The following is a 14,203-nucleotide window of genomic DNA, read 5'->3' as shown; positions in this document are numbered from 1 at the left end:
TCATGTGCTGATTTCTTTAAGTGCGACGCAAATGATATGTCTAGCATTTAGCCATATCATGACATTGTTCCTCCCTTTTTCGTTCAAGGATGTTATATTCACAATATCCTAAAAAACTCACATACCGTACTTGCTGTATCTAACAAGTATCCCTAGGTCACATTACATTCCGTTCCGTATCGATTTGGGTTGTATTGGAGTTTCGATTGATTGGCGTCGCAAATTCATTTGCGTGATCTCAAGGAAACTTTATGACCACTGTTTGGATATGATATGATATAAGGTTAAGTTAGATTAGATGATTCCTTAGACAAAAATATTATAAATAAATGTTAGTATAACGACAACTCGAGGAAAGATAACAAAGAAATTGCGCACAAAAGCTGCCCGTTTTGTACTATGAAACCCTTAACACCATGCGAGTGCCAAAATGATCTGCATTCTGTTCTTGCAGATCATGCATTAGTTAGAACCCTATGATGCAAAATTTTTTTCCCTGTAGAATTTTCTCAAAGCCAGGGAGAGTTATATACGGGGGTCACAACAGATTTGACATGAAGGTATTTGTGGAGGGCGTCCAAACCGAAATCTCTCCCGAAGCCGCTCATCTTGTAGCCGCCGTAAGGACAGTCGTTGTCGAACGCAAAGTAGCAGTTTATCCAGATGATGCCCGCTCGGATTGACCTTGAGACCGTGTTCGCCAAATCTATGTTCTTCGTCAGAATTCCCGCTGCTAGACCGTACCTCGTGTCGTTAGCCCTCTTGATCACCTCCTCCACGGTCCTGCAATCCATCATAAAATGATCAATGTAGCACAATATGCTTTGTTAATTGTCTATGCTTGTTTCAGCTACAAATATTACTTGCTCAATGGCATCGGAACCGGGTAAGCGATAGTTCTGCGGACCAATAACGGGTCATACTCACTTGAATTTCATGAGCGACATGACGGGGCCGAAAATCTCGTCCTTGACGATCACATTGTCCTCCTGATGAAAGGAGAGAGTTGGACGATAACGCAAAACAGTTAGAAGTTTTAATTCCTGTGAAAACAAAGGTTCATGTTCATTAAGGAATGTGCTGTGGATTGATAGCATACCTTAACATTTGTGAAGATTGTTGGTTGAATGTAGTACCCTTTGGTGCCCAGAGGGGCGCCCCCGGTCAAAAGCATGGCTCCTTCTCTCTTTCCATGCTCGATGTAAGAAAGTATCTTCTCAAACTGTTTCTTATCGACCTAGGATTTACCATAATTCGTGTCAGGCTAATTGTCAACCATATGCTTTATCCCAAAATCTAGCTGGTTCTCGCTTCCTGCTAGTGTTTGTTCTTACCTGCGGTCCTTGACGGACATTCGGATCAAACGGGTCACCGACCGACCAAGCCTTCGCCTTCGCCACTAGCTTCTTCTCGAAGACTTCATAGATCGCTTCTTGAACATAGACACGAGATCCCGCAACGCATACTTCTCCCTGAAACAGAGAATTAGAATCAAGAAATCGTCACGATGTTGAGTATTAAGAGCTTATTCTTTGATTTTGCAAATGGCATAAAAAGTTCATACACCACCCGCTTGGGTGGCGCTGCTGGAGCGCGCACTCTTCCTCTCGCAAAAGGTTGAGTGTTCGAATCCCGGGCGCCGCAGAGTGACTTAACCGGTGGCACGTGTGTGGTGGCTAGCACGTGTCGCCCCCAGGGTTTACTCCCCGGCTGTCGGCCGTGCGGGGGTTCCCTGGGTTATCAAAAAAAAAAATAAAAAAAAAAATAAAAAGTTCATACACCATACCTTGTTATAGACGATACAGGCTAGAGCAAGATCGGTAGCGGTATCTATATCGGCATCATCAAAGACTATAAGAGGCGATTTCCCTCCCAATTCGAGCAATACTTGTTTCAAATTACTCGTCGCCGCAGCTTGCATCACCATGCGTCCTACTTCCGTAGATCCCGTAAAACTGACCTAAAGTGAGGTTTTCACGCCGCATCAGTCAAAGCTAAAGAAGGACGAGCATATCCTCACATAATTCAAGTGATGTCATGTCGTACAATAATAAAACATTTCACGAGAGAAAGAACTCGGAATCATACCATATCTATATCCATATGACTGCTTATCGCTGCACCAGCCGTCGGTCCAAAACCGGTTACGACATTGATCACTCCATTAGGAACACCGGCCTGATACAAAGCAAATCAAGATTTATAGGCAGAAAAATTACCTGAATAATTTTCTCGTCTATCCTTTTTTTTTCTTGACAACTATTTTTGGGGAAGACTTTGTTGTGGCATAACAATTAGTCAAAATCATTTTTTTTCACTTGCTCCGCAATTGCTGTCTTTAGATTTTTGATAAAAAAAACCTGTGGGACATTATAACTAGAAAGCTTAGTCATCAGTTCTAGGCTGATAAATGACGATATTGTTTCGTTTTGTCTAGTGATAACTTATTCCAATCAATTAGATTACCTACTTAGTAATCCAATTACATGCTAGAAAAAATGACTACTGCTCTCAATAACAACTTTTCCGAGTCTGATTGACGTACCTTCTTAGCCAAATGAGCGGAAAAGAGAGCCGATAGAGGGGTTTGCTCGGCGGGCTTCATGACCATGGTGCAACCAGCCGCCAGTGCCGGGGCGACCTTCATAAAGAACATGCCGGTCGGGAAGTTCCAAGGGATGATGTGCCCGACCACGCCAACCGGCTCCCGCAGCATGTACCCGTGAAGCTCACTCGACATCTTCAATACCTCGCCGTGGATCTTATCTGCTGCACCAGCATAGTACCTCAACAGCTTGGTTGCAGTAGGGATGTCTTGGGCCTTGCCGACACTAAATAGCTTCCCGGCGTCTATAGTGTCCAGAGCAGCCAGTTCGTCCATGTTCTCATCGATCAAGTCTGCGAATTTCAACATGATCCTTCCCCTTTGCTATTTGATGAAATATATAATCGTGTCATATAAAAATTGAAATTCTTGGACATTAAAAATTATAATGAAATGTTGGCTTCCACACAATTCTTGGAGGATTAGATAGAACTACATAAATTTCGCTATTCATTTATTCTTTTGGCCACTAGATGGTTATGATTATAAAGTGGAAACTCAAAAAAACAAAAAAAAAACAAAAGAAAGGCCTTTCGTTACTAATTGAAATAGAGCAATGCTACACTTATTTAGACTCGGTACACAAGTTTTGTTTGCTAAGTGATAGGTCAGATTGTAAGTGGCCCTTTAAACAAGTGAGCCGCATTCGAGAACCTATAATAGTTTGACACATTATGTAGTAATTCGATTTCAGTTGCATAGCATTTTCTATTGAGATAACACCAAGACATATATCTCCATGTATGCTTCTTCGGATGCAAAAAAAAAAGAGAACAAAAACATATATTCTTGGCAAAGATGAACTAAGACATATGCTGCATATAATAACTTGTATTCAAAAGAGGCATTCCCAGCGTTCGAAACAAATGCAAAGACTAACTATAGCAATGAAGTGTTTCTAGCATTTCTAGCACCGGTCGAAGAATCTTCCTCCACTTGGTTACAATGAAGCGTTCAAATTTCCTACCAAATCCCCTTTTTTTAAAGCATGATCATATGTATAATACACATGTGAGTAGGCCCCAAATTTTTTTTAGTTGTCCATTAAATTAGGAAGTGGCCGACACTATCAATCAATATTAGGTACAAATGATAACAAAGTATTGATATGATGGGGGAAGAACGACGAGAAAAAACAAAAACAAAAATAGTATCTTACCTACCAGTCACATGTAAATTAATCGATCAACATATTGTTCGCATTATATGCATCTCAATCGACTCTTATGTTTGTATTTTGAATCTCTCCATTCTTATTGATTAGTTTTTTTCATGTGTCATTATTACGTGGTGTACCGTCACATTAAGTCACATTCATGTTAACAGTCGATTTACCTTCAAAGTGATTGCTTTACTACCAAAAATGTAAAAGCATATACTTGGAACGTCATACTTTATTATAGTCTACTCTATGAACAATAAAGATTTTTCCAAGTATTCACCCATAATTTTTCTTGGTTTAAGATTACATTTGAACCCGTTAATCATTCTTTAATTGATACAGAGATTAAGATAAGCACGAAAAATCAATCCACTAAAAATCAACTTACTAAATGAGATGTCAAAGTACTAACTTCTAAGTGGTTGTTTTGCTTAAGTTATCTCACATAAACATCCCGGCCAAAATTGACGGTGTTCTTTCGATAAAATTATTTTCATAAGCGAATTTGCGAATTGGTATCCATTGGTATTATCTTTTTAATTTGATGGAAAAGAGAAGACAAAAAGGGAGAGAAAAAGGGGACGGGACGTACATAGCCGGGCATGCGTGGCCAAGGGCCGTGATCGAATGCTTGGCGGGCAGCTTTCACAGCCAAATCCACGTCCTCTTCGTCTCCCTCCGCAACTCTTGCAGTCACTTCTCCATTTCTTGGATCTATCGTCTCGAATGTCCTCCCTATTCATCCAATTTCATTCACTGTAATGGATCAGAAACCCAAAAAGCCGAAGGAGGAGGAGGAGGAGGAGAATTTGTTAGGACTGCGAGTTTTTCTGCGGTACTGTGCAAAACCTTTCTCAAGATCAATCTTGATTCAGATGGGTCCTTTCCCTTTCGATACTCCGTTTTCTGTACTTCCGAACAAAGCAAGGAGTTGCAGTCATCAAATAAAGCACTGCTTGAAGGAGACAAACCCAACTTCGGAACGGTTTGGCCATGGCACGAATTTACTTTCTTTTTCGTTTCTCTATTTGAGAAAAAGAATAAGCAAGCAAGAGCAGAACTAGACAAGAACATCGGTAAGAGAGACGAGTGTGGCGAAACATGAAACCAAGTAGTGAATTCTTCATCAAGTGCAGTGCAAAAGCTTGACAAGAAACTGGTGATTGAATTGGAGGGCCTTCATGAAATTCTAAAGAAACTGAAGGGACATAAGAACACAGAGCTGTTCTTTTGCGAGTCACCGAGAAAATCACAATTCGAATGAGTATTCCGAATCCTACCTTTGACAGAATCGACGAACTCGCCGTTGATGAAGAGCTTGGTGAACTTAATCTCGGGAACATGATCATCATAAGTCTTTAGACTTCCATTTCCATTGCCGTGGTGCTCTGCCATCTCTCTCTTCTCTGCACTCAAGCTCTCGCGATTTTGGGCAGGAGAGAGGGTCCCTTTGTTGTATAGTCAATTTTCCTTCTCGTAACAGGTAGGGGTATTTTGGGAAGAGAAACTTTTGTAGCCATCCTTATTATTCTTCTATGTTTGTTTAGCGGAAAATGAATAATTTAATTTTTTTTAAATGATCGCTTATATGTCTTACAAAAATAAATAAACAAAAAATATTTTCATCGTTCGCGAAAATACTTGGATATAAATTATTGGTAATAATGAAAATATTTTTCATTAATAAATGCAAATGATCCTTTTTAGGAAAATACTTTTCAAAACATTAATTTTTTACGAAACAAACGGAGCCTTATATGTAGGTTATATAGGTGACGAGACGAACAATCAGTCACAATATACAATTCGTCTAAATTCCATGAATTCCTTCTTTTTTTCTCAACAATTTTATGTGCGTTGCAATCATTGTTCCGCAAAATGGGTCGAAGCAATTTTTTTATAAAAATATTTCTAAAAAAACAATGAAAGAGGTGTTAGATTTCAGGGTTAATACCATGAAAAATCCTAAACTTGTACACTTATGATAATTTTACCCTAAACTATTTTTCTGACTACAAAAAATCCCAAACTGGTACACTTATGACAAATTTACCCAAAACTAATATTTTGACCACTAAAAACCCTAAATTGGTACGTTTGTGACAAATTTACCTTCCGTTAATTTACGTTAAATTAGATTTATATCACAAAAAATCACAAATTGATACACCTGTGACAAATAGAGGGTAAAACATAAAACTAGCAAATCAGACAATTATCATGTGTCGTTTAACAAAGTAATTTGACAGTAAAATTTAACGGAAACAAACTTAGGGTAAATTTGTCACAGGTGTACCAATTTGGGGTTTTTCGTGGTATTAACCCTAGATTTCACTAGTGCAAGAGATATTAAAATGATTCATTCAACCCTTATTATACTCAAGTTAATGGTCAAGTCGAAGCATCAAATAGGCCATAGTCAATCTTATTAAGAAACATCTCGAAGAGAATACGGGAAGCTGTTAATTCAGTCCTTAAATGGTAGAATGCAAACTAATGTATTAAATAAACATTACGAATGGTCATTGTATATGAATTTATATGAGTTGGATGAATTCAAGCATTAGCACTAGAGAATATTATTGCTGAAAAGAAAAGAGTTGATAACAAGTTGCCATTGGTGACTTGGCCCGGAAGACTTTTATCGATTAATTCAAAAAGTGATGAGTTTGGTAAGTGACCCCCCAGATGTATTGACTAGTAACACTAATTGTGTTGTAACTTGTGACACGGCCTAAGCGAATTGTAACTTTACAATTAAATCGAGAGCTATAGAAATCGACAAAGAAATAAAACGTGAAATAATAAAATGACACAAGAAATTTACGTGAATGTCCAAACCTACGTCCACAGGGAGAGCCAGCAAATAATCCACTAATAAATCGGAGAATTATAGAGTTTTACAATCATTCACACACTCGAGCGTTTCCCAGCCTTGGTTTGTACCCAATACCCACAATGTCGAACAGCTCAACTCGATGGACTCAACTCTGCGCACAAATCTCTCCGATCTCTCACCTCACTTCATCTCTTGAGCTCTCTACTTCTGTTCGTCTCTTGCTTGTGGAGAACTCACAGTGAGCTTCTCTATTTATGCACACAGAAGTGCCCGCACTCATTTATTATTACGAATGGAGAAGCCTTCCCTTCTCTTCGGCTGCCGCGGGAGGAAATCAATGAACAAAACAAACCAAGCCCACACCTTTTGATTGTTATATATAATACTGTCAAAGTTAGGGCCCCCTTCATTTATGTGTGCAGAGAAGATCTCACCGTATCGGTTGTCTTCCATGCAACTCCTTATAGTGCCAAACTTTTGCAGTCGTCTTCATCAAATGTGCAGCCTGTGGCAGTCCTGTGCGTGAAGGAAATTGAAGACCCTGCCGCGGGTTAGTCCAAAAAAGTACCGTCTCATTTGTCTTCAACACGAGGGAACTCTCTTAAATGGGACTCATGCGGAGCTTCCGATAAATGCAGCTCATGCGCCACCGAACATTAGATGAAAATGTGTGCAACCAAATCCACAAAATCAACAAGATGACCTACGTTAAATAATTTTAGATTGGGTATTGTCCAATGGCTCAAACTCGAGATATTTTAACAAGTTGATTGGTGGACCTAGATGGCATTGTCACAATCGATAAACGAAAAAGACTTTAAATTCTCTCATTCGACGAGTTGAAGGAGAGTTTGAGTTTGGTTGAGAACTGAACCTTGAGGAGATGAAAGCTTCGGTGAAAGGTTGAAGATGAAGCGACTGTGAAGGTAAAAATGAAAAAAATGTAACCTTTGCTCAGAATTTGTACTATTTGAAGGACGTGCCGACTGACATGTCATGATTTTTTCAGAGGTAACGGTAGAAAAAGTAAAAAGTAACCATCAGTTGTACGAGACAAAATAGAGTAAGCATTAAATGCATGTTTTTTATGATCACACAAATAATAATGACTCGTTTAAATATTAAAAAGAATTAAATAATCAATGAAATCATTCAATCATTTTAGAAGGGGCATGTTTGTATACAAAAAATGACTAAGTTTTATTATCAACAAACAATGAGTTTGATCGATTAGTCATCAAAAATCAACATGCCATCAGAAGAATCATTGACGATAGGTGAGAGGAGTTACCGACAAGGACTATTGTCAGTCGAGGATGCTTATCGACATCCATCACCACAAATTTTACTAAGAGTAGAAATTAGAGGACAAGGAGAATGTGTCGATTCCGATATCAAATGATGGTTCCTATGGCAATCCTGATGACCTTGGAAGTCGTAACTTCATTTGGATGATGATTATCAACATACGAAAAACATGCTTAAAATCTAGGAGAACATGCAACGCTAACTGCAGTTAGAGAAGTTAATGTTTATGGGTAACTTTTGCTCTAGTGGGCAATAAATGCTCATTGTAAGTGCTGCAAGCAGGCTCTCTCTCTCTTTTCCCAGACACTTCAGTCCATAGAAGTTATTAATTACCTTTTATCTTGACTTTAAATTCTAGAATTTGTTCTTCATTTTCTAACAATTTCAGGCCAAGTAATTTCCTAGATCAACGTAAAACCCTTCTTTTTCGTAAAAAATCAAAATCAACCATTTTGGTAAAAAAAAACTTCACTTTTTAGGTGAAATATGTATAACGAAAACTCTTGGGGATAGACAACAAAGAAATTGCGCACAAAAGCTGCCGGTTTTGTAGCATGAAACCGTTAACATTCTGTGAGTGCCAAAACAATTTGAATTCTATATCTTGCAAATTATACTTTGTTATTCAGAATTATACATCATTCAAGCCACCATAAGATGCAAAGCTTTTCCCCGTAAAATTCTCTCAAAGCCAGGGAGAATTATAAATGGGGGTCACAACAGATTTGACATGTAGGTATTTGTGGAGGCCGTCCAAACCGAGATCTCTCCCGAAGCCACTCATTTTGTAGCCGCCATAAGGACAGTCGTTGTCGAATGCAAAGTAGCAGTTTATCCAGATGACGCCCGCTCGGATTGACCTCGAGACCGTGTTCGCTAGATCTATGTTCTTCGTCAGAATCCCCGCCGCTAGACCATACCTCGTGTCGTTAGCCCTCTTGATTGCCTCTTCCACAGTCCTGCAATCCGTCATAAAATGATCAATGTAGCACAATATACTTGCTCTATGGCATCGGAACCGGGTAAGCAATAGTTTCGGGGACCAATAGCGCGGGCGTACTCACTTGAATTTCATGAGCGACATGACGGGGCCGAAAATCTCGTCCTTCACAATCATGTTGTCCTCCTGATGGAAGGATAGAGTTAGACGAAAACGCAGAACAGTCGAAAGTTCAGCTCCTCTCAAAACAGCAGTTCATGTTCTTTAAGGAATGTGTTGTGGATTGATAGAGGACCTTAACATCTGTGAAGATTGTTGGCTGAATGTAGTACCCTTCGGTGCCCACGCGCTCACCCCCGGTCAGAAGCGTGGCTCCTTCTCTCTTTCCATGCTCGATGTAAGAAAGTATCTTCTCGAACTGTTTCTTATCGGCCTGGGATTTACCGTAGTTTGTATCAAGCCAATTGTCAACCATATGCTTAATCGCAAAATCTAGCAGTTTCTTGCTTTTTGCAAGTGTTCGTTCTTACCTGCGGTCCTTGATGGACATTCGGATCAAACGGGTCACCGACCGACCAATCCTTCGCCTTCGCCACTAGCTTCTTCTCGAACTCTTCATAGATCCGTTCTTGAACATACACACGAGAGCCGGCAACGCATATTTCTCCCTGAAATAGAGAGTTGAATCGAGAAACCGTAATGATTTCGAGTATTCGGAGCTTATCTCTGTGTTCGCAAATCTTATAAAAAGTTCATATGTCGTACCTTGTTGAAGAGGATACCGGTCAGAGCTAGATCAGTAGCAGCCTCTAAATCAGCATCATCAAAGACTATAAGAGGCGATTTACCGCCCAATTCAAGCGACACATGTTTCAAATTGCTCGTCGCCGCGGCTTGCATCACAACGCGTCCTACTTCTGTAGACCCCGTAAAACTGACCTGAAGTGAGGTTTTCATGCTGCATCAGTCCAAGCTAAAATCTCACGAGCACATTGTCACAGAATTCAACCAATGTTATGTCGTATGATAATAGAAATTTTCATCAACGAAAGAACTCGGAATTGTACCATATCAATGTCCATATGACTACTTATCGCTGCACCAGCCGTCGATCCAAAACCGGTTACGACATTGATCACTCCATCAGGAACACCGGCCTGATACAAAGCAAACCAAGATTTAAGGCAGAAAATTTACTCGAATAATTTTCATGTGTCCTCTTTTTTTTTTTTTTGGACAACTGTTTTTTTGGAACAAGTTCGTTATGGCATAACAAAGATTCAAATTCGCGTTTTCACTTGCCCCCCCAATTGCTGTCTTTAATATTTTGATAAGAACCTATGAAACATTATAACTAGAAAGCTTAACCATCACTTCTAGACTAATAAATGACGAAATTCTTTCATTTTGTCTACTGAACTAATTCCAAGTAATTAAATTATCTACTTATTAATCCAATTACATGCTAGAAAAATGACTTCTACCCTCAAAAAGCATCTTTTCCAAGTCGATTGACGTACCTTCTTAGCCAAATGAGCATAAAAGAGAGCCGATAGAGGGGTTTGCTCGGCAGGCTTCACGACCATGGTGCAACCAGCCGCAAGTGCCGGGGCGACCTTCATAAAGAACATGGTGGTCGGGAAGTTCCAAGGGATGATGTGCCCGACCACACCGACCGGCTCCTGCAACGTGTACCCGTGAAGCTCGCGCGACATCTTCAGTACCTCGCCGTGGATCTTGTCCGCTGCGCCGGCATAGTACCTAAGCAGCGTGGCAGCTTGAGGGATGTCCAGGACCTTGCAGATGCTGAATAGCTTCCCGGCGTCGATAGTGTCCAAAGCGGCAAGTTCATCTATATTCTCTTCGATCAAGTCCGCGAATTTTGACATGATCCTTCCCCTTTGCTGTTGATGAAATTTATAACCAAAGGTGATATAAAAATCAAAATTCATGGGCATTAGGATTTAGAAAGAAATGTGGCTTCCACACAGAAAATTATGTTTTGGAGGTTTAGATAGAACTACAAGAATTTCGCTATTCGTTTATTCTTTTGGCCACTAGAATGTTATGATTATGAAATGAAAATAATTAGAAAGCAAGGCCCAGTGTTACTAATTGAAATAGAACAATGCGCCACTTCTTTAGACTGGTCTACAAAGTTAGTTTACTACGTGATGTGTCGGGCTATAAGTGACATTTTAAATAAGTAAGCCACATTCAAGAACCTAAAATAGTTTAACACATCATCTAATAAACCAATTTAATTGTCAAGCATTTTCTATTAAGATAACGCTAGACATATGTCTCCATATACACTTCTTTAGATATAGGAAAATGAACCAAAATATATGTTCTCAATAAAAAATGAACTAAAACCTATGTTGCGTATAGTAACTAGTAGTCCAAAGGGGGATTCCTAGCATTCAAAACAATTGCAGAGACTAAGTATAAATTCAATCGAGTCAATCGCAACTCCGGAATTAGTAATCATCACCTCAAGAAGAATGACTGTACCCGATATATATTTTTTCTCATAATGATTGACTAATTCTAAAAAGTGCTAAAGTTAGAAATGCTGAAATATTTATTTTCCTAATCCAGCATAAACAACTGTAAGAAATAAGAGAGGAAAAATGAAATAAAATTATCTTCTCCATGACTATAATGGCTGAGAAGGTGACAATTAAAATGCGATTTCGAGCAAAATAATGTAATTGGTAAATATTTTCCATATTTCTCCCTATCTTATGGGGGCTCCACAAAAGTATTTAATGGACCGTTGAATTAGGAGGTGTCTGACACTGTCAATCAAAATCATAAGGGACAAAATCACAAGTTGTGAGCATTGAAAGGCTACGTCACTTCGTGGAATTGAATGATTCCCATCCCGAGGGAATAAAAATTTACAAATTGATGAATTTTCCAAATTGATCTTTTTTTGGTTTGGTCGTGTGTCCTTTTTGCTAATTGTGTAAATTTTCCGCACTTCCACGTTTGAAAACACATAATACACGTTATCAAATATTTATAACAAAGTATTGATACGATGGGGAAGAACAAAGAGAAAAAAGAACGGACAAAAATATCTTCTGCGATCGATCTGATGCACATCAATCGGCCGATGATGTCGCTTGTTAGCGGTTGGTTTTCTTCACATGTCGTTCTTATGTGGTGCGCCATCAAATAAAATCACGGTCATGTCGACTCACATGTTGCTCTTAAGAAAATACAATTGTTGCCGTTTGATCGAAGAGATTGCTTTAGTACCCAAAATGTAAAAGGAGCCACTTGAGATGCGGCGCTTTATTATAGTCTACGCTCACGAATCATCTCTTCAACCATCATTTTTCTTGGGTTTAAGATTACGCTCGAGTCCTTTAACTATTCTTCAATAAAATGGATATTACGCAAACATGGAAATCGATTCGTTAAAATCAATTTACTAAACGAGGCGTCAGGTCCTAATTTCTAAAATTAATAGCGTAATTTCAATGAAATAATATTCAGGAGTGAATTTATGAATTTATTTCTAACGGGTATGAACCTTTCTATTTGATGGAAAAAAGAATTCGCAGAAAATGAAATGAGGACAAAAAGGGAGAGAGAGAGAGAGAGAGAGAGAGAGAGAGAGAGAGAGGGGAAGGAAGGGACGTACGTAGCCGGGCATCCGTGGCCAAGGACCATCGTCAAAGGCATGGCGGGCGGCTTCCACAGCCAAATCAACGTCCTCTTTGTCTCCCTCTGCAACTCGCGCCGTCACCTGTCCGTTTCTCGGATCTATGGTCTCGAATGTCCTCCCTGTTCGTCCAAGTTTCATCCGCCGTCATAACCAAGAAACCCGAAAAGGAAGAAAAACACAAGAAGGAAGAAACCAACGAGAACAAGAATTTGTGGGGACTGCGCGGTTTTCTATGGTCAACTGCAATACTGTGCAAGATTCTCTCGAGATCAATCTCGATTCGAACGGCCTGTTTTTCTTTTTTTTGTTCTCTTTCGATGCTCTGTTTCTATGTGCTCCGAACAGAGCGGTGAATTTCGCTCGTCCAAAAACAGAACTGCTTGAACGAGACCGAGACCGACTTCAGGACAATTAGTTCATGGCACAACTGTACTCGTGTTTTTTTTTATCTCTTTTTGAGAAAAAAGGACAAGCTAGCAAAGGACAGAACTTTAAAAGCACGTCTGTCCGCGAGAAAAGTGTGGTGAAACATGAAACTGAGCGACAAATCTTCACGTGGGCAGTGCAAAAAACTTGACAAGAGGCTGGTGATTGAATTGGAGGGCCCTCATGAGATACTAAAGAAAGTGCAGACAATATTTTTCTGAAGAAGAAGAGAAACTAAATTTACTAAGCATAAGAACACAGAACTAGGATTGTTCGTCGTCGTCGTCGTTTGAGTTACCGAGAAAACAACAATTCGAACGAGTATTCTGAATTCTACCTTTGACGGAATCGACGAACTCGCCATTGATGAAGAGCTTGGTGAACTTAATCTCCGGAACATGTTCATCATACTTCTTCAGGCTCCCGTTCGCGTTGCTCTGGTTCTCCGCCATCTCTCTCTCTTCTCTGCACTCAAACTCTCTTGCCTTTTTTGGGAGGAGGGAGGAGGGACGGTCCCTTTATATAGAAGTGTAGATAGTCGTTTGCCTTCTCGCAACGCGTGGGGGTATTTTGGGAAGAGAAGCTTTTGTAACAATATCTATTTATTGCTCATGGGTGACAACACTAGAGGGAAAATCAGTCACGACACACAATTCACCTAATTTCCATGAATTCCTCCTTGTTTTTTGCCTTTTGTTCGGACTTTAGTCCATGAAAAAGAAAAATTCACAGACGCCATTGGTCGGATTCGACAAGGGCTCGTGGTGGTTCGTGCTCACGATATTTAAGTTAAGGGCATGTGCCGATAAAATTGTTAGTCACACGAAACCCTTCGATCGGTTATGTTAAGAGTTCAAAAAGTCCGTCAAAACTCATGCGGGCACAAATGCGTTAGCTAGATTTATGTGTTGATTTCTTCAAATACCATGCAAATGATATGTCTAGCATCCTCCTTTCTTCCATTCAGGATGGAGTTTCTTTATTTTTACGGTCATCGGAAAGTTTTTATCCCCGCATGTAGTATTTATGACGTAATAATTGTGTAAATATGAGGGAGATTGAGTTCTTAATGATCTGCATGAATATTAAGGAAAGGGACAAAACCCTTCGAAGGACAACTTAACAAAACCATTTTAAAGACAACTTACTTTTTGTTATGATGGTTGACATAAGACTTCAAAGAAAGCAAGGCATGGTGGACAAGTTTTAATAGCCACGTTCACACGTGTTGACCACGCCTTATT

At 39.6% G+C, this 14,203-nt stretch overlaps 2 protein-coding genes across 5 annotated transcripts; both read right to left on the bottom strand.

Annotated features, from left to right (window-relative positions):
* Positions 1-276: 276 nt before the first annotated feature.
* On the bottom strand, positions 277-5,274 carry LOC115690442 (aldehyde dehydrogenase family 2 member C4-like). 4 transcript variants are annotated; one of them, XM_030616776.2, is made up of 9 exons: positions 5,048-5,270; positions 4,360-4,502; positions 2,546-2,929; positions 2,089-2,178; positions 1,787-1,960; positions 1,335-1,472; positions 1,100-1,237; positions 928-989; positions 277-783 (listed from the first exon to the last, which is right to left on the bottom strand). In XM_030616776.2, exons 1-9 carry the CDS (start codon positions 5,160-5,162, stop codon positions 510-512), a joined length of 1,518 nt encoding a protein of 505 aa, XP_030472636.1. In that variant the 5' UTR covers positions 5,163-5,270; the 3' UTR covers positions 277-509. The 4 variants fall into 4 exon arrangements, with proteins under 4 accessions (XP_030472636.1, XP_056162220.1, XP_056162219.1 ...); XM_056306245.1 differs by having other exon boundaries at positions 2,546-2,641; positions 5,048-5,269; XM_056306244.1 differs by lacking the exon at positions 2,089-2,178.
* Positions 5,275-8,492: 3,218 nt separating this feature from the next.
* On the bottom strand, positions 8,493-13,462 carry LOC115690439 (aldehyde dehydrogenase family 2 member C4-like). Its single transcript, XM_056306242.1, has 9 exons — positions 13,297-13,462; positions 12,510-12,652; positions 10,375-10,758; positions 9,922-10,011; positions 9,620-9,793; positions 9,385-9,522; positions 9,150-9,287; positions 8,979-9,040; positions 8,493-8,873 (listed from the first exon to the last, which is right to left on the bottom strand). Exons 1-9 carry the CDS (start codon positions 13,409-13,411, stop codon positions 8,600-8,602), a joined length of 1,518 nt encoding a protein of 505 aa, XP_056162217.1. The 5' UTR covers positions 13,412-13,462; the 3' UTR covers positions 8,493-8,599.
* Between the last annotated feature and the right edge of the window lie 741 nt (positions 13,463-14,203).

Source organism: Syzygium oleosum, unplaced genomic scaffold (genome assembly GCF_021117445.2).
Source record: "Syzygium oleosum isolate NSW1041296 unplaced genomic scaffold, Sole_v2.1 Sole_v2.42, whole genome shotgun sequence".
NCBI classification, from domain to species: domain Eukaryota; kingdom Viridiplantae; phylum Streptophyta; class Magnoliopsida; order Myrtales; family Myrtaceae; genus Syzygium; species Syzygium oleosum.
Note: the sequence above shows the minus strand (reverse complement) of the source record. Positions and strands in the feature narration are given on the sequence as shown.

Coding starts and splice junctions, on each gene's coding strand:
- LOC115690442 (XM_030616776.2), bottom strand. CDS start 5,162: ATGGCAGAGCACCACGGCAATGGAAATGGAAGTCTAAAGACTTATGAT. Junction 4,503..5,047: donor GTTCGTCGATTCTGTCAAAG/GTAGGATTCGGA, acceptor TTGGATGAATAG/GGAGGACATTCGAGACGATA. Junction 1,473..1,786: donor CCTGTATCGTCTATAACAAG/GTATGGTGTATG, acceptor TCTCTGTTTCAG/GGAGAAGTATGCGTTGCGGG.
- LOC115690439 (XM_056306242.1), bottom strand. CDS start 13,411: ATGGCGGAGAACCAGAGCAACGCGAACGGGAGCCTGAAGAAGTATGAT. Junction 12,653..13,296: donor GTTCGTCGATTCCGTCAAAG/GTAGAATTCAGA, acceptor TTGGACGAACAG/GGAGGACATTCGAGACCATA. Junction 10,012..10,374: donor ATGCTCATTTGGCTAAGAAG/GTACGTCAATCG, acceptor GCTTTGTATCAG/GCCGGTGTTCCTGATGGAGT.